Source organism: Labrus bergylta, chromosome 3, assembly GCF_963930695.1.
Source record: "Labrus bergylta chromosome 3, fLabBer1.1, whole genome shotgun sequence".
Taxonomy (NCBI): domain Eukaryota; kingdom Metazoa; phylum Chordata; class Actinopteri; order Labriformes; family Labridae; genus Labrus; species Labrus bergylta.
The window spans coordinates 1,599,761-1,620,328 of record NC_089197.1 but is presented as its reverse complement, the minus strand read 5'-3'; the positions used below and the strand labels follow the sequence as shown (position 1 = coordinate 1,620,328).

The 20,568-nt window shown below is 43.8% G+C and overlaps 1 protein-coding gene across 3 annotated transcripts in view; it reads left to right on the top strand.

Annotated features, from left to right (window-relative positions):
* Nucleotides 1-6,428, top strand: part of ntrk3b (neurotrophic tyrosine kinase, receptor, type 3b) — a 251,045-nt gene extending 244,617 nt beyond the window's left edge. For all 3 annotated transcript variants that reach the window (XM_065952443.1, XM_065952442.1, XM_065952444.1), the window contains one exon: nucleotides 1,769-6,428. In XM_065952443.1, the coding sequence (XP_065808515.1) occupies nucleotides 1,769-1,954 (186 nt within the window). In that variant the 3' untranslated portion in view covers nucleotides 1,955-6,428. The remainder of the gene's footprint in view (nucleotides 1-1,768) is intronic.
* Nucleotides 6,429-20,568: the final 14,140 nt, after the last annotated feature.

Genomic DNA, 20,568 nt, shown 5'->3' with positions numbered 1-20,568 from the left:
TCACACTTGTTTTTCAGAATTTTGACGATGAAACAGATTTATTGAAACTCTGGTTTGGTTTGTCAGACAATCCTTCCAGCTGATTCGGCTTCTTAAAGCTGCAGGTTATCAGATGCTACATCTTTTGTCATGACCGGTTCAAAGACAACGGCAAATAAGAGACACCAAATTAACCCTTAATTAAACTGATTTAATTACAACAAACTTTAATGTGATGCCATAAAGAAGTGAGGTCTGGATGTCAGTAGTGAAGGTGAGTGGGTGTGTGACGAGTGTTGGATGGTAAAGGAAGCTGAGGTAACCAAACAAGGTGCATGCTCTGAGCAGACTAAGGCCCCGTGTCCACCTAGCGTTTTTTTCCGGTAAGAAAAGTGCTGCACGTCCGTCCTGTCTCCATGACAACAGTCTGTTGACAACGGCCGCTGTATGATCGACACTGCTCTGTTAATTTTTACTGCATGTTTTATATTTGGGATCGTTTATTTCTCGATCAGACGCGGAGCGAAGAGGATGTGGAGACAAGACCTGTAGGCGGCAAAACTACGGGGAATATCAGACATTAGGAAAAGAGCGCCGGTGACATCCACAGCACCTTTCTGAAAAGTTGAAAGATTTTCAACTTGAGTGCTCGGAGTAGCCGCACATAAAGACGCTGGGCGCTGCACTTTCCAGGCGACCGCCTGCTGCTGCAAAACGCTCTAAACCTCATTGACAACAATTTGAAAAAAGACGCTGGCGCTCAGATAAAGACGCCAGGTGGACACGGGGCCTAATGTGGCAGCTTGTGTCGTGACTCTGAGCATCGGGCCCAGGTTCTCTCAGACAGACCTACCAATCACAAGTACCTGCAACACAAGAGAAGGGAAGGCACCTAACCTAAGCACCCGCCCTCTCTGTTCACTAATGTCAGTTTTTAACAAGTAAATAATGAACGTGCTTTACCACTCCATTTCCACCTTGGCACCAGGATCCTTTGGTGTAGCTACTAAGACTGGAACGTCGTGCTGCTGACCTGCAAACATGAAATGAAATTCCATTATGATACTGTTTGTTTCTTATTTTTCTAAGCTATTCTTTTATTAGATAGGACGGCTGAGGAGAGACAGGAAGCATTGGGAGGGGAGAGAGAGGCATGACATGCAGCAAAGGGCCAAGGTCAGAGGTCAAACTCAAGGCCGCTGAGACAAAGACTATAGCCTCTGTACGATGGGCTAGGCTAAGTCAGTTGTGTCAGTTATTCTCCCTTCAGCTGGTATGGGAGCATATGTTGGAGGCATAAATAAATAGTGCGTGGTGATAGTACTAAGAGGAGAATCAAAGATAAAAGCTGCTTTTCTGTTGCAGCTTTTCAGAGCTGCCACAATAATTAGGCACAAATAGACCCCCTATCCATCCTCTTAAGCTACAGTGGCCTGGAATTGACACAAATAATAAAGGCAAATTGTCACAACAGCAGTGAGTCATCCGGCTAATTGGAGCACAAGCCCAACAAAGAAATGATCAATCACCCTTTTAGCAGCATCTCAAACATCCACCCCAGCAGACACAGTGTTTTTGTTCCTCCGGTGCTGAGGGACAGAAAAAAAATGAAACCTTGTTTCCCCTTTTATTATTGGACAAATTTAAGAGTGACTGTTTGTTTCTTTCATCTCACTTTCATTAGTTCAAACCTCAAAGGATCTCCTGCTCTGTCGTTGGTTTCTCATTATGGACAAAGCAAAGCAATCAGTCTCCCGTCTCACTCCGCTGCCCTCTTCTCCTCCCGCAGGTCATCGAGTGCATAACCCAGGGTCGGGTTCTGGAGAGGCCGAGGATCTGTCCTAAAGAGGTGTACGACATCATGCTGGGCTGCTGGCAGAGGGAACCGCAGCAGCGACTGAACATTAAGGACATTCAGAAGGTCCTGTTCGCCATGGGAAAAGCCACGCCGGTCTACCTGGACATCCTGGGCTAGCCGCCCCCCAACCCCCACCCTCCCCCCGCGATGGCCCGTTCCTCGCCAGACAGACAGACGGATCGACAGAGACAGACCGGCCCACAAAACGAAATCCAGGAAAAAAACCAAACCAACCTGCTCCACTGTCGAAAAAAAACACCTACAATGTTTGGGAAGGACTTAAGTGCCTGCAACACTTTTGGATATAGTGGATAAAACATATTCAAAAAAACATGCACTTTTACATTTTGTTTACTCGCGTATTAGATGTACAGGTTTGAAGAAGACTTTTTTTTCTCGGAAAAACTGCAAAAACACACAAAAAAGGGAAGCGGAGCGAACTGGCAAATAGGAAAAATGGCCACCGTTTGATTGAGTTCTGGAGAGAAGTTAAAATCTATCCTGGGTTGGTTTTATGAATATATATAGAAATATTACATATATTTTATATTTATTTCTTTTTGTCAGGGTGTTGGAGGGTCTGCCATGCGTAGTTGCTAAGGGCTCAGCCCTGTCCGAAGACGTCACCCGACAAACTATTGGCAGGGACTCGACGATGGCAGCCCCTTACTTTCACTCTGAGGGTCCGCCACTGAGCTTTTAACGGGAACTCTGCTTCTGTGGAATAACACTGGATGGTTGCGAAAAAAAAGGGAAAGCGCTCTTTAGAGGACCTACCCAATCAAGACAACCGACAAATCTATTTTAATTTAAAAATAATGTACATATTGTAAAATTCTATGTGTCAAAATTATGTTAACTTATTTTCGGGGTGTTCTTTTTGGTTCCTTTTTCTGACTGTGATCTGGGTGGCTAAAGTATAAAGCTATGGTATTTGTTCTCATCCTAATCGAGGGGAGCGTTCTCTTGGGAATTACCTGTGTCACTGCTTGGTAAGTTGTCTCATGTGAAGGTGAATGGCGGTGAAAGCACTCGGAAAAAAGTCCGCTGACGCTGATTCACAGAGACTCTTAAAGGATGGGGGACGACTCAGAGCCATCAACGCGACACTTTTTCCCAAAGAGGTGATGAAACCTCGCAGTCACTTTCCAGTTCATTTGCTTTTTATGGCGAGAATAATGTGTCGATGAATAATATCTTGCACCACACTTCCAAAACACTCACACACGCTTGGAGAAACTGTTCTGTCACTTTCAGCCTTTTTTGGTGTGAAACTGCTTTTCTGCTCTTAAAAAAAAACAAAAACCTTTTTGTAACTGAAAGTATAAATAATTTGTTAGCCGCAGTGTGAGCCCTGCGTACACAGCTGAAGAAAAACCTGGAACACAAAGGGAGAGTCCGACTCTGCTTTTCCTGCCTAGAGATAGACCAGAAGATTGATATCACTTATAAAAAATTCAGCTAAAATATGGAGCGCATTAACCACACTACCTTATTCAGATGAAGACAGGTGAACAGAGTGTCGGGAACAGTGGACAGATGTTGCAGCTTTTATCCATCAATCTCAAATTCAAACTTTGAGTTGTATAACTAAACTTTCCGTATCTCTACATGGGTTTGGGTTAACCTCCACATCATCACTCGACCACCTGATGCCTGGGCCTTAGGATGAACTGTATATAAGATGTGGACGTAGTAACCTTGACATCACCCATTGGTTAAACACCTTTTTAAAGCCTCATGTTTGGCATCAATAAAAGGAAGTGTGTCTATGTTCCCTCAGCAATATGTTCCCTCAGCCCTAAGATCCCTCAACCCTGTGTTCCCTTAGCCCTATGGTCCCTCAGTCCTATGTTCCCTAAACCCTTTGTTCCTCAGCTCTATGTTCCCTCAGATTTTTCTACTTGCCTCATTTGCACCACCTGTTTGTTCAGTTGAATTTAAATTTTTCAACGTGAGCAAATAATTTGCTTAAATCACAGAAGGTGAATGATGAGGTGCGAGTGCGCCATCCTTCTCTGTGGCTTTTCATCCGTCACATGAAAGATCGCCAGACACTTACTGACGAGAGCCATGATGGCAGAGCAAGATGATGCACCTCCACCAAGATTACAGAGGTGGAGGGTCATGAGTGAAACAACACATTATGTGCAATATAGAAGGGCCTGATGCTGGGGGATTGTAGGCCTGAGGGGCCATGGGCCTGAGGGACCATAGGGCTGAGGGACCATAGGGCTGAGGGACCATAGGCCTGAGGGACCATAGGGCTGAGGGACCATAGGGCTGAGGGACCATAGGGCTGAGGGAACATAGGCCTGAGGGACCATAGGACTGAGGGACCATAGGGCTGAGGGAACATAGGCCTGAGGGTCCATAGGGCTGAGGGACCATAGGGCTGAGGGACCATAGGGCTGAGGGAACATAGGCCTGAGGGTCCATAGGGCTGAGGGTCCATAGGGTTGAGGGACCATAGGGCTGAGGGACCATAGGGCTGAGGGAACATAGGCCTGAGGGACCATAGGGCTGAGGGACCATAGGGCTGAGGGAACATAGGCCTGAGGGTCCATAGGGCTGAGGGTCCATAGGGCTGAGGGACCATAGGCCTGAGGGAACATAGGGCTGAGGGACCATAGGCCTGAGGGACCATAGGCCTGAGGGAACATAGGGAGACCCCCATGAGGAAATACATTTTGTGGCTTGAAGCTGACGGTTGGATCTGCTGTTGCTTCTCTGTCCTGGCTGACAAGCCAGCAAGGTCGCAACTTTTGACTGACAGGTAGAAACCACCCATTGCAGATATGCTAGTTTCTGATTGGCCGAGTATGCATAGCAACGCCTGCTGTCCCCATGACAGCGAACTGGTGGAGAAACCGTTGCTATGAAGGGCAGGCGTTTGCTAATCACAGACTCTGCAGGACTTACTTTAATTGATATCAAACTGTTTCCTGTGGGTGAAGGAGAAAGGAGATGAAACCATGTTGAAAGATAGAAACTGCACACTATGACAGAGAACTCTACAGAACTGACCAAATTGAAATCCTCAGAGCAAAGCAGTACATGTTTAAATGATGCAGTGTGGACAGCGATGGGATGAGATATTTCAACGCTCGCGTGCTGTTAGGACACGCTGTTACTGATTCTTTAAATAGGAATATAATTTAAGAAAATAAACATCATGCTGTGCTAAAGAAGTCTAAAGAACACTATGAACACATCCAGTAAATTATTACTGACATAACAACCTTCTGCTTCAGCTCTGTCCACTTTGGCTCCTCCATGTCCTATTAGTTTAATGTGCTGTTACATGGATTAAACAAATAGGATATACATCGTGAATCGGAGAGCTGTAGAGGATTGTTGCCATGCTATCGGTTTCCCTCCGTTTTGATGCTAAGCTAAGCTAAGCTAACCATCTGCTGTAGTTTCATATTATTTACTGCACAGTCATCAGAGTGATATCAGTGTTCCCTTATAAATCTTTGGCAAGAAAAGGCAGATTTCAAGAAGGCTGAGCTGATGATTTAAAACATTTTTAGTCTTCTACCGTAAAGATTCTGTCACAAATCTTTTGAGGACAACAAAAACTCTCTTTCTCTTCCTCGCACTCGTCTTCTTTGCACGCCAAGCACTTGATCGCTTTTTAGAAAGACCTCTTCTGTAGCAGCCGGAGAGGAGCCACTGAAAAACAGTCTTCACTTGTGTTAAAATATGGACGTTACATCATATTTTATAACCACTTTAATGGATCCGCTGATTGTGTGGTATTGGATTCTTAATTTTTTTTTTTTAAACTGCAGAACAAAGTGTTAGAAATGACAAGTTTTGCTCCGATGTGTGACAGATAATCATGGCCCCCGAAAAGCTCGAGAGCAAAAAGAAATAGATTCAATAAAACCAAATACTTTTACAGATTGGTTCGTAATTAATCACTCAGTTGACAGAATCAGTTCATTTTTAGAAACCTGGATGTGTTAAGATTTCCCAGGCACTGAATGACAAACCTCAGGCAACACTTTCATTTGATGTTGTATCTGGATATCAAATGTTTTCAAGTGAAGTTGTTCACGTCTCCTCCTTTCTTATCCCGTCATGAATCCTCACAGTTTCACTGTGTTGTCTCGGTTTCCCCCCCCTGGGATGATGTAAATCATTAACGAGCATTTCAGTTACTTCAAGTGTTTTATACGAGAGGCAGGATCAAATCCAACGAGCTCCCCAAAGCATCCACTTTTTGTGTGTATTCTCTTGTGGTTACGATAAACGCTTAAAGACATTCTGATACAGGCCGTGAGCATTCGCAGGGTATTGTAATCCTTTTCATGGTGAGTTGAATATTGTTTGAGAAGTTTTTTATTTTCTTTATTTTTCTTGGATGAACTAACTGAACACTTTTTTGACGCAGAGTTGGCATATTACCATGTACACATGTTACAGAATATAAAAATGTGGTATAACAAACTGCAGTATATAAAATACTGGTATTCCATGATAGATCTTTGTATTAATGTGACTCTCTTAAGAAAATGTCTTCAAACAATCACACGATCTCCTTTTCCATTTTGTCCTGTCTTATAAAGATGTGTACATTTGACTCAGTCGTGTCTTCATCTAAATCTCTGACGACGCAGAACACCTTGAGTGCCGGTGTGCGTCCTGTGTCCTCGGCTCTTCTCCGTTTCTGACAGAAGGTTATCTTTTCTCTGAGGGCAGCGGGCAGCGATGGAAACAGATCGGTCATTACGACACTCAGTACAAACAGGGTTTTACGAACTTTGTTGCAACATGAGAGATGATCTTATTTTTGTTTAAAGGACATGTTGCCATACATTAAATTCTACTCAGTTTTACCATGATGGGGAGTTAAAGGTCACATATCCTCCTCCTCTTAAACCAGTTTAAATAAGTCTCAGAGCTCCTCAAAACATGTGTGTGAAGTTTCTTGTTCTAAATCCACTCTGATCCTGTATTTGATCATGTCTATAAACCCCTCTATTTCAGCCCTGCTCAGAACAGGCTGTTTCTGTGTCTGTACCTTTAAATATGTAAATGAGCTGTGTCTGACCACGCCCCCTCTCTGGAAGGGCTTGGGTGTACTCGGTCTTTCTCGCTCCATGTCCTATTGTTTACGGTGAGAAGGCAGACTCAGAGGGCAGAACAAACACCTAGCTGTGGGAGTGTCACCCACCTGGGGGAGGGGCTACTGCCCTTTGTGATGTCATGAAGGGAAAATCTACAAACGGTCTGTTTGAGCACACATTTTCTGAAAAGTGGAGCAGGCAGAAGACAGAGAGGATGGACTTTTCTCATCATTGGGGGGTTTGTAGACGGACTAGAGACACATGTTAGAGTTAGAGGAACATGGAGAAGAGGATTTAGCAGAATATGTGACCTTTAATATCAACTTTTTCCTCAAGATCTGCAAAAATTCACGATGGGAAAACCAGCATTGTTATGTAGCGATAATGGCATGAACAAGTCGCGAACTTGTTAAAACAACTTTAAATCACAGGAAAATGTCGTTAAATAAAGTGTATCGTGACATATCTGTTTAGGGCTTCTGAAGTTTAAACATGTCATTTTCGCAATTTGTGGGTGGTGTCATAAAGTCTCGTTCAGCGCAGCAGAAAACCACGTCCGGGGATTATGCCACCAAGCTGAGTATATTCTGTTTAAAAAACTTTGCTGAGGTTTAGTATGGACATCCAACATCGTAACATTATATGTATCTATTTAAATACAGATCCGCAGAATAGATCTCCTTTAAGGAAACATTCAGAAATTTGGAGACGTAACAGAACCTCACAGAATGTCAACATTACAAACCAAAACAATACGTGCAAAACTGAAAGAAAACGCCTTTCTTCTCTTTGTATCCTTTATTGGTGGGTTGGCAACAAGCGTCGAGGTGCACTATACCGCCACCTACTGTGTTGGAGTGTGAATGAACTCCCCTACAAACAAGGTGACGGACAACTCCATCTGCACTGATTTCAAACTTGACCTGCCTCACTCTCCACGATCACCTCACAACACTCTGACCTGCAGCAGTACTGCTCTCTCGCTCACCACCACCACCACCCCAGCGTCCACCCATAGCCTCCGACTGGGGGGGTTACGATATCATCCCGTCACTCCTCAAATTCCTGCATGTAAAATAAAACTGTGAGGAGTGATCGGGTCAGAGCCTAGATGGCAAACACAAACTACATTCTACTGCTGCAAAAAAATATTTTAAACAAATAGAAACGTTGAGTTATCGGTCTGAACGGTGAGCACAGCATATGCTACATTCAGGTGCTGCTCGGGTGGTCCAAGTTTCCGAGTCGGGAAGTCGTTCTTCTGACTTCAGTGTGTTTACGGTTCGGAAAGTCTGAATGTCGTAACAACAGCAACAAACAGCGATGATGCTACGAAAAGGAAGAGCAGTGAAATGAATCTGTTAAAAGTGATATTTAAGCAAAAAGTTGAAGTGAAATACTTTAAAATTATTAAAAAGTACATTAACATTAACAAAACATATTTTACCCCTCATGTGATGACGATTCTGACGTCGAGTCGGGAACCTCATTCTTCTTAGAGTTTAAGACTTGTTTTACCGACTTGAGCAGGTATTCCTGTGCATTTTCCAAATCGGAAACTCGTTTTTCCTATGTGTCCGACACCACATGAATGCAGCAGTAGACTCTTTGCTTCTAGCTTCACGTCCCAGTTTTGGGTCCCGACCCACCAGCTGAGATCCACTACAATAGAGCGTGCTTATTCCAAATAGAAAGGAAAAGGGAAAAGGATGGAGTGACATTTGAACTTGTGTTTTTGCACTTTCAGTACTTTTTTCACACAAGTTCACAGAACGTCCCGTCTACAAGGTTCTTACATTTACACCCCTGTATCACCTGGTGACACACAATGTGACGAGCAGGAGAAAAACAACAACTATGTTATGTCCTTCTTCAACACGGATCACCCAAGTGACACAAAGAGAGGAGATGGTAAAAACTTTGGATTTTAAAGGGAACCCTTGCACAGTTCTGGGAAGGCTCGGTTCTGAGTTATCCCAGCAGCACTGATTTGATCCCCTGCCTCACAGCTTGCTGGGTACACAGTAGAATTGGCACAATGCTGCTGTGCACATGTTGCAACAAATCTACCAAGAAGAAAACGTTGTTACATGTCTTCAGTTTGGTGCACAGCCAGACGAGATGAGAGGAGAGGAGAACGAGTGCAGCAAAGGTTGAACGAGGACCCGTTCTTCCGCCGTGTGGCCCGAGAGTGGTTTTCTGTCTTCCTTTTTCTTTGTTGTTGTTTTTAACCAAAGGTCCTCGTTGAGCCGTGTCCGCCTCGCCGCTGCTGGATCCTGATTAAATAACACCTTCCTGCTCTTGAAGATGAAAGGTAAAAAAAGTAACGACACACAAACACGGCTTCTCTTCACATCTGATCAGTCACAGGTTTACTTTCATAGCTATCATCTGTGATAAAAAATGTATCCAGGCCAGCGTGAGTCTCATTAACAGAAGATGTTTTCACACACACACACACAGACACACACACACACACACACACACACACACACACACACACACACACACACACACACACACACACACACACACTCAGTTCAGGCGGCCGCTAACATTCTCCTGAGTATTCACACATGTCCCTCAGTCAGTGTTCTTAGGAGGAAACACATGAAGTCAAAAAAGTTTCAGTGTAAATCCAAGACGGAGGGATGAAGCTTTGAGAATAATAATAACAAAACATGTTATTTAAAGGGGCTTTTGAAGGGTCAGACTGAATATGCCCGTTTAAATAGATGGAGAGAGAGTCAATGTTACTGACGTCTGGTGGGAGGGAGGTCCGGGGGGGGGGGGGGGGGGGGGGAGCAGCTGAAGGTTCTGGACCCACAGGCGGGTCTGGTAGTTGGAAGAAGAAGATCTGAGAGTGCGGGTGGGTGTGTTGATGTACAGAGGAGCGAGGGGTACAGACGGCCTTAAAGGTGACGAGCAGAATCTTAAAGTCTACTCGATATTTAATTTGATGAAGCTGCTGACGGAGGAGTGATGTGATTAACGGAGGGGAACTCTGGAGATGATACGAGCTGAGGAGCTCTGTATCAGTTGAAGTTTGTGGATGGACTCGAGAGGGAGACCATAGAGAAGGGAGCCGCTATGATCAATTTGATTAATGACAGTTTTCACCTTTATTTTAACACTACATGTAACTGGATGTGACAAAGTGGACTCGATGAGTTCTACTTATTTTCCATTTAATGTTGTTAACAGATCTGTTTCATGTGTGTTTAACCCCCTGTTTGTTTCTCATGAACGTCTAAAGATAGCGCAAATAGACATCTTCAAACAAACTCGCCGGAATCATGCAGGGGGGGGGGGGGGGGGGTCACCCCTGGCTTCCCTGCATTTTAAAGTTTTTATGACGTCAGCAGCACCATCAAAGTCGATACCATGTCTGATGGGAAAGCTGCTGACAGTATTTACATGTATTTCTTTAATGTTGCAATGCATTCGACTACCTCGGCAAATTTGATTATTTACCCAATTGGTTCTGTGTCTGTTTTATTTTTCCTATTTTATGATGAGTTGAGTTCCAGACCCTGTAGGGAGGTCAGAGCCAGAGGCTGTCATTGGGGAGGTTTGTGTCTATAAAAGGGGAGTCGTCTGGGCGGGGGGAAAGGTCAGGAGCAGACACCAGGAGTTATGCTGTTTTGAGTTTATCCTCAGGTAGTTGTGTTAATCGTTTTTTCATCTTTCCTGGTAAATAAATGTCAACTGATGGGCTCATGAGTCCGCCTCCTACTTCACCATTAACCCTCTGACGCTCCCTCACACTGGACTCATTCACTGTATCAACGAAGGAGTGGAAGAGAACAATTGGCGAGCAGAAGAAAGTTTAAAGCTGTTTTGAAACATGGAAAAAGATCACACCTGTTGCCTCGACCGTCCTCTACCTGTGGCCTATTGCAGGGAGGGTTTTGTTTGCAAATGTTACTTAAGAGCTGGCAGGCAGTAGCTCAGCTCTGCAGCGCTCGCTGTGTGCAGCCCCCCTCACTCTGAGACCTCTCCTTTAATGCATGTCCACAGGATCCTGTTTGTGCATGTGTGTGTGTGTCGACCTGTGTTTGTGTAGCATGTTCATTAAACAGAGTGTGAAAACTGAATTTCCCCTCGCAGGATCAATGAATTATTATTATTTTAGTCTTAAAACATGCAGTTCACCCTGAACATTTTCAGGCGTATATGCATATGTGGAAACCAGCTAGCTAAGCCAGCGATGGAATAGACGCCTTGATGAAGCTGTTGTGTGTCTGTCCTGAGGGGAGAGGAACATTTGACAAACTCATGTTTTGCCGATAGTTAACGCCTGACAAGGTTTAAAATAAAAAACAGAGGAAGAGACATATGTAACTTAGCAAAAAGTCCCCGTTGGTGAAATAGTACATCATTTAACCAAATCATCCCACACCAGAGTAACATCATGTTCCATCACGCCATCATGTCAGGCGCTCTAATTAAAACTGTGCCTGTAGCTACAAACATTTTAATGTGCTGTGATAAGGCCGTTAAAAACTGCTTGAGATGGATAACAACAACTTCAGAGTCTGACGGCGAGAGGATAGAGACGTCTGGTATTTATCGTGGCCGCAGACTTTGAGGCTTCATCGGCGAGCGTCCACATATTAGCTGACAGCAGCCCCTCCCTTTGTTGTTGGAGCTGCCCTCTTACACGCAGGAGAACAGAGACACGGGCGGCGCTGGGGGATTTGAGGTCAGTTAGCAGTGTGTTATGACTGTGGTACGCTTAATTGTTTATTGATTTACAATTACAGTGTGTGTTTGCGTGTGTGTGTTGGTGTGTGTGTGTGTGTGTGTATGTGTGTGTGTGTGTGTGTGTGTGTGTGTGTGTGTGTGTGTGTGTGTGCCGTTGTGGTTTAGTCTGGAGTGTCCGCTTTCAGTCACATGGGAGACGTACACAAGGTCATGTAAGTACACTTTGGTCCCCCCCCACACACACACACACACACACACACACACACACACACACACACACACACACACACACACACACACACACACACACACACACACACACACACACACACTCTGTGTCTGTTCAGCTCAGTTAGTGTTGTGTTTCCAGCTCGTAACATCCCGTTCAGGACAGCATGCCCCTGAAATTTTCCAAAATTGAGACGCTGTGGTCGTGATGATAACTAGATATCTCTTTGTGCTTTCACACAAGCCTCCTGATGTTTCCATGCTGAGCGTCATGTGATCACTCAAACATCTGAATGTTTCTCTCTTCACTCTGAGCGTCATGTGATCACTCAAACATCTGAATGTTTCTCTCTTCACTCTGAGCGTCATGTGATCACTCAAACATCTGAATGTTTCTCTCTTCACTCTGAGTTTCTCCTCCAGCCTCCTCGTATTTATTCTGCAGAAAGTCAGAGTGAGCTGATGTGAGAACACAGCAGGATATAATCAGGAGAATTCACCTGGAGCCAGTGGGAGGGGCCAGTGGGAGGGGCCAGTGGGAGGGGCCAGTGGGAGGGGGTGGTGACCTTTATTCCCTGTGATCGCTGAACGACCATAGACTGTCTGCACGCCACCTCTACCATCTCCGTGCTCTAATCAACCTGCTGCTGCATGTTTCCTGTTCTCCAGGATGTTCTTCTCCTCTCTTTACTTCACTTTGAGATTCTCTTCAACCACACGTAGCGTTGATACAAACACACATATTCTCATTATAGCGTCGTGTAGAGGACTCTAACCCTTAACCAGGGAGCTGTCAGCTAAAGTCAGAATACAGTTGGGGTAAAAGAATCCACCGTTTCTTTCAGTGTGAAACACAAACGGTTTACACTCGGCAGGAGTGCAGTATGAATTTTTGAGGGGGGAAATTCAGCACGGCAGCAGTTAAATACAGGAGTTTGTACAGCACATCTGCACCTGAACATGTGGGTGTCACTGATTACAGTCCTATGGGTGAGCCGTGTAATTGCAGTAATCAGCGATGGCTGAATTGTGTGTATTATATACCCACAGTACAACACAATGTACAGATTTGGCTGATCAGAACAGATTCATTTAGACAAGAGATTTTCACACTGTGACGCCTCGGTGGGGGTTGTGGGGGGGTGGGGCAGACACGATGTGGGGAAAGCTGCCGGGTGAGATGAAAGGTGCAGGTGCATGCTGGTGTTTTGTTGTTTTAGCTTGGCTCACTGATTTGGCCGTTTGTCAACACAGTCAGTAGTCAGAGCGGCAGCAGCGCCTGTGACACGCAGTTTATGGAAAGCAAACAAGGCACTTTGAAAATATTACCACCTGATTGCAGCAATTTGAATCAAAAGCAGAGTCAAAGCCGGGTAAAGCTTCATGACACAAACCTGTTATCCGTGTTTTTAAAATCCAGTGTGACTCGTGCTTTCTGAGAAAATCATCGTGTAAGATGTCAACGCAAATAAACGTTCATAAATCACTCAGATCCCGTTAAAAAAGATTCAGCATTTAACTCCACAACCTTCCAGAGAATCCTCCTTTACATTGCTTTGGAAAAGATTCAATATCTATGTTTCTATATTCACACAGATGCCATTTTACTCCTCATTTATTCAGCTGTGTTCCAGGTTTGATAAGACAAACAAATAAAGAAATCTGACAAATTTTCCCAGATGAAAGATGTTCAACCGCGACAATAACTGGGGTCGCTTCTCCAAAACTAGAGAGGATCCAAGATGGCCGATATCAGGGTCTAATCAGCGTGACCACTCAAGCACCAGAGCTGTTGAAAGTGTGCGCTAACAATACGTTTATTGTGAATAACTCTTATCCTTCATCAAATCAAAACTGATGAGTCATCAAAACATTCACCCCCCGTACAGTGTGTGTCCATGGAGACATGAGCTAATCACACCTATTTGGTTTTTTGAACCAGGCTGTAAACATGTTCATGTTCTTTTTGAATGGGTGTGTATGTGCAGGATTTTAAACTTTTACATTGGCTTCATTTTTTATAACAGGAGGTTGCCGATTGGTTGATACACTAATGAAGCTGCGTGTTGCCTTAAAGCCTACGACTCACAGGTACCTCATCACACAGTGTATATGCATGTCGTATCACCTTTATGAGATCTGAGCACTAAATTAACTTGTAAGACTTATAGTAACTTTTTTAGCAGAAATTCTAGTTCCACATTGATAAAAAAATAACAACAGGAACAACAACAGGAACGAGAGGAATACAATGAAGAAATAATTTCTGCACATTATCCCATCTCCCCCTATCCCATTCTTCATTTGCAACATAACAATGAGTACGGTCTTTACTGCTCTTTGTAAAGCGTCTTCAGATAAAACTTACAAATAATGATTGATTGATTGATTAATAAAAACAAATGTTGCAACAGAGAATGAACGTAAAGATAACAACTCAAAATAACAAAAGCTGCCCATGGTGATGATGATATATCAACATTGCCTTTTAAGTAAAATTGCATATAAAACTGAAAGTAAAGGTTTAAATTGCACATAAGATTTAAAAGTGTAATGGGTCAGTAATATTTCACATGAACCCTGATACTGAGCGTTATATTGCACACAGCAATGAAATCAGTGTAGCCTGAAATTGATCATTAAATATTGCACATTAAATAAAAAAGTAAGATTATTATTATCGTGATATATTTTGCTCCACTGCCCCCCCTGCAGGCCGGGGAGCAGCTATGCACTTTGATGGCCACAGGGTTGAAAAGACGTCTGTCTAGTTGACCCTTTATGTGTGTTACTCATGTTACAAATGAAAAGTGTTAATGTGCTGCTTCGACCTCTGACTGACTGATCTGGAGGTGACAGTATCGTCCTGTCTGCTGCAGTGAACGCACTCCGGTGTGCCATGACGTGAAAGCTCCCGCTGAGAGTGTATTTAAAGTGACGATATTGTTGTGTTTTCTTTTTGGCAGATTGCTTCCTGTTGTTCCAGTATTGCTTGACAGCGTCCAGGCCATTTGAGCGACAATCCACACACATACAGAAAAAAGTCATCTTTCCCCCAAAATTGCTTTTAAAAGTGCATTCACCTTCAAGTATTCAGACATGACTCATCCTCATCTGAGTCTTTCAAAACGAAAAAATGCCTACAAGAAAATCAGCCTCTGAAGATGGTCTTCAAAATGATCCTGAGCCTGACTTGGATAAAAGCAGGTATTTACCTTCATTGATAAATGTCGGATTCATAAGAAACACAAGGAATGGAAACAGGGGGGGGAGGGGGGGCGGAGAGTTGCTGCTGCATCTGCTCTGTGGTGCAAAGATGAGGAGGCGAGCTCATTTTGTGATGAAGAGGTTGTGCAAACAAAAAAAAAGAAAAGTCGCTGAAGCTTGTTATATAATCCAGCTACCTTGCTGTTTTCTTACCCGGAGACACGCAGGCGGATGTACTGACCTTGAATGCAAAAATTGCTCAGCGCTGTTTTTGATCAGAAATGGTTCCTTCCGTTTTGATTAGTTGAGAAATCATAATCTTCTGCTCTGCCTCAAAAGCAGGCTGCAGCGCTATCGCTCTGCGCGCTCTCTGTTTTTTGTTGAGTACCTGAACCCGCCTCACCACCCAGGGAGGACGCCTCCGACTAATCCCTGAGGCTTTCTTATCGAGTGTGATTGAATAGAGCCTTCAGTCCCCCAGAAGACCGGCTAACCGTTATCTTGCCTATTTCCTCATTCTGCATCTCTTTCCTTCCTCTCCTACAAACAGGGCCAACAAACAGGAGACCTGTTAACTGTTTACACCATCCAGTATGTGCATTGTTCCCCCCAAAGGGCCGACCGTTTGAAACATGAAAGGCTCCGAACAAAATGAGGAAAAATTTCTGCTCCATTAGCCATGCAGCCAATCAGTGCGCAGTGACCCAGATAAGCAGTGTGATATTGATGATGACAGCAATAAAGACGTACTTCCACCACAAGCCTTCCTTCTAATTAGGTTGATCTGCGGAGAAAATAAATGAATTTTGACAAAATGCAAAAAAAGAGGCGGTGTGCAGGGGGGATTAGACGGCGGAGTGTGACAGGAGGATTCAGAGGGTTGGCGGGGGTTAAGTGACTTCACTGTTGGGGAATGGACGACAATTACTTGTGAAATGAGATTTTGTGGCTTCAGGTTGGAGTCTAAATACGCTGGTTGGTCAAAGTAATCGCTCAGGGTCAATTGGTTGATGCTGCTCTGGCTGCGTTTGCATGCTCTGACAGTGAACACGGTGTTAAAATTGTATCTGCTATCATTTTAGGATGCTCCTTGACCTCTTCATTATGTGAAGTTTAAAAAAAAACAAAGTAGTGGTTGTTGTAACGTGTGCAAAATGACCTCATGGATGCCCTCGAGTAATACTGATTTTGACCATTTATAAAAGAATTCCTGGAAATATTACAAACATCAAGCTGAACCTTAAGGTTTTATATTTTATACTTTAACTATTAAAGAACCAATCAGTGAGATGTGTAGAGAGGTAAATGATAAAGGTATCTTACTCTCTGATCATTAAGGAAACATGCTATGTTGAAGTGCTGGCTTCTCTGACAACAATGCAGCAGCCAGTATGTCCTCCTTCTAACTTTAGATTCTGCTCCTGAATGCTCTGGATTTGTTTGGACCAGAGAAGGTAGGCGCTTTTAAGGCCCCCCCACTCGGCCGTTTTGGACGCCCCTCAGTTTGTCAGATATGAGAGCAGTTATCAGGTCAACAGGTGTTGCAGTGATGGAAGCGGTCAAGAGAAGTGGTTCAGATAGAAGTGATTGTACCCGACCTAAAAAGCCTCTGCATGTTTCTAATAAGCTCCATGAGCAGAAACGTGCTCAAACTAGGATCAATATTGGAGATGCTTTTGAAAAATGGAGAGAGGTTAGAACACAGAAAGGTTTACAGACCCATGCAGAGCTGGATAAACACTGAAGCTTCAGAGTCCACCACATGGTGACCTGAGTGAGCATCCACTCTAGAGAGGAGGGGGGGGGGAGACAGCTCTCTATGATGTTTAGAATTTGGACTGCAGTACCCATTTTAAACACTAGGGGTCAGAGTTACATACTGCTCCTTTAAGATTTAAAACTGAGTCATTATGTTTTGCACTTCAACACAAGACTCTAAAAAGTGTTTTTCCTGTCGTTGGCAGTTTACAATTCTTGTTAAAATGTTGTACTGACAGAAAGTCGTCGCTCTTCCAACACGCTTCAAACTTTTCAACTTTTTCCCTAGCGAAATGTGTCTGAACATTATTAGGACGATTACTTCCAGACGAGAGTCTTTAATGTGTTATAGGTTTTTTTATGTGAGGAATAAAAGAAAGAAGACAGGTGGTGATAATGTTTTCTCCCTCAATTTATTCATTTATTCACAACGTCCTCAAAGATGAATTCTTCACGCACTTCTCAGATTGTCATAATGGAGGTTGGGAGTGTGGCCAGAGTGGACGGGAAGCAATCAAGCAAAGCAAGGAAGGAGGTCAGCGGCAGAAGTGCCAGAAGGGACAGTCATGCATGGCAGCGCTGGGATACCAACCTCTAGTCTACCTCCTGCAGGGAGGGAGGGGGATCCACAGCAGAGGGAAAGATGGGGGCTGTCACCTCACAGCAATCCTCAGCACGCTCAGCAGGTGTCGACATCTAGATTAACCTTGGACTGCTGTGAGTCCGACTCCTCTGGTAGGCCGTGTCTTATTAGAATGCACACAGACAGCTTGTATCCAATCCCCGGCTCCTAAAGCACCCAGGTACTGCCCCTCATTCACCGACCTGTCAGTCAGAGGGTCAGCAGAGCAGTGCTGCAGGGAGCGGGAGAAATAGGAAGCTGGGACTTTAAACCCAAAACGCTGTGTCTCCTAATTCATATTACCTTCCCTCCTAGAGGAGCTTATTCAGTTCATTCATGAGGAAGCAGCGCCTCAAGGTAAAACCCAGAATGTACAACTTAACCCTGAAAAGTATAAGTCCTACTTATCATCAGCCCGATGATTATCCAGCTCAGCTTCAGAAAAGTTATTCAACGTTCCTTCTTTTAAAACTGGAAATGAGTGGATCCTCTCATCAGTTGTAAAGCGTTGTGTTTGTAAGACAGTAGCTGGCTCAGTTTTAAAGTCAGCTGCGTGATAACACAAATCTACAGATTGTTGTGAATCTGTAGACGTAGCCCTAGATTCTTGTTACCCCCTCCACCATAAGGCGGCCTTATGGGGCAAACAACAAACCACACATTGACCCATTAAAAGACACTAAACACCTTAACAAAAGTCAAAGCAAAGGGATTTATTACAATTTCTTAAACGTAATGATAACAAAGATCAAATTTGAAAGTAATTTAACAAAACACAACAGACAATCCCTGACTGAGAGGCACAGCAGTCCCAACTCCAAAATCACTCCTCAAAATGCCTCCTCAAAATCACTCCTCAAAATGCCTCCTCAAAATGCCTCCTCAAAATCACTCCTCAAAATCACTCCTCAAAATCACTCCTCAAAATGCCTCCTGCAGCCAGAACTGGCCTTTTAAGCTCTGAGGCCAGGTGTGCCTCAATTAGTGGCTTCACCTGTGCTGGAGACAACAGGAAGTGAGAAGGGACAAACAGTACAGGGACACATACAGCCGTAACACTTACAGGATCAATCATTATTTGTAAAGCTCCAGTTCATAGTGTTATCTCGAGACACTACAAAAGAGCATATGGGATAATATGCAGGAAGGATTTCTCCTTTGTATTCCTGGCGTTCCTGTTGTCCACACTTCCTCGCCGCTGAGGTGGAGGTCGGAGCAGGCCGTGCATGAACGAGGACGGCATGCTCCAAAGTGGACCGGCTTCACGGCGGGGTAATATTTTTAGCGGGGTACACAATACAAGACAATCTGTCTGATTTTGAGGCCTTCAGACCAAAAGTCATCTGAGTACCTGGACGTTACTGTCACGAGTTAATCTTTGTTTTGTTTTTTGTTGCTTTTCTGTTGATATTTTCTTTAGTTTCATTTTCAGTGTTTCCTGTTTTATTTTGTAGTTTCTTATCCTTGTGTATCATGTCTGGTATTTCTTGTCTTCCTTTCTTTTTTCTTGTTTCCCTCATTTGATTGCCCAGATTGTCTTCACCTGTGTCTGATTAGTGACAGTGTCCTACAGCTCTTCTGCTTCCTCCTGGCTCCTAGTTTAGAGACCCACCAGCTGACTACCCTCCAATCTATGAGACCTAAACCAACACTGAAGCTTCATGACGTTTCATACGATCCTCATCGTGCTGTTTTCTAATAATCTCAGCACAGACTGATGGAAGCACTGAAGCCTGATATGTTCTGAACTCATAACATTTTAAGCCTTCATAACACTTCAAATGATGTTTTTGTATCCTCTGTTTGATCCCTCGGGGGGGCTGCACTGATAGAATAAAGCTAAGACTCACTATACACGAGAAAAACATGTAAGCAACCCTAAAATTAAAAGAAGCACACAGATGTAATAATGAGGGAATCTGCTCATGCCTTGATAATTGGGCCGTAATATCATAAGCTTTAATTAACGCATTCACACAGGCAGGAGTTGGCAGCTGCAGCTTGGTTTGCTTTCAGCACGCTTAATGTGTTTTATGTCTTCATATTATCCTCTCCTGCTGCCAGTAAGCTTCTTCATGTCTGTGATTGTGACTCCACAACTGGAGATGTCCTATCTAGCTATGCACAGTTCAGTTAAAGACAGAGTTTGTTAATAACATTTTTATATAATGAGAGAATCAGAGAGACGTGCACACTTTGGGTCGCTAAAAGCTCCATTTGCTTCATTTACTCCCCGTTTTTGCCTCGAGGTGTAACTCACAAAGTATGTAGCGATGATGAAATCTTAGATTTGTATCCCCTTAAAGTCAGAGTTGGTAATTTTTGAAAACTAGCATGATTTTGAAAGTAGCATTCCCTGAGTGCTCCGTCTGCACCCCCCCCACTGTGCTCCCTCTAAAGCCACGCCCCACTGTGCTCCCTCTAAAGCCACGCCCCCCTGTGCTCCCTCTAAAGCCACGCCCCCTCACTTACATCCAGAAGTGGACCTCAGCTCATCTCATTGTGTAGAAACTACGTCGTCTCATGTCTCATTCAGCGGTCAGTAAACTCTCAGTTTAAACTCCTAAAGTCATCGGTGACGAGCTTTGAGTGTGAGCTAGAGCAGGTAAGAGGTAGAGAGCGAGCAGGGAGACAGGGAGGCGTCTGATTGGTTCATCAGATTGGTACCTCGTGGCAGACATTGGTTGAAGTTTTTACAGACTTACAAACTGATACAGATGATGGATTTTCTTTGTTCCTTTTTCAGAGAACATGAGTTATTCATTTCTGTCAGGACCTAAAGACAATTTACACCAAAATCTTAGAAAGTCTTTTAAAATAATAACTTTCTTATATTTACTGAAGCAGCTGTCCCAGCTCAGAGAACGATTCTTAAACAGCACAACAAAACAAAAACTACAATAAAGATGTCTTGAGAACACCGAAGAAAAAACAGCTTCCTACTTTGACACCAACACACAGGTCCTGGTAATAATGTTGATAATGAAGTAGACAGATAAAAGTTCACTTAATATGGTTATTATTATAATAAATAATGTAAACACACGAGTTTCTGAGGTGAAATGAAACTCTGTAATCACTGAATCACCACGCTTCCTGAGCTGTGTCACCGTGTGACGGAGCTGTTTGTG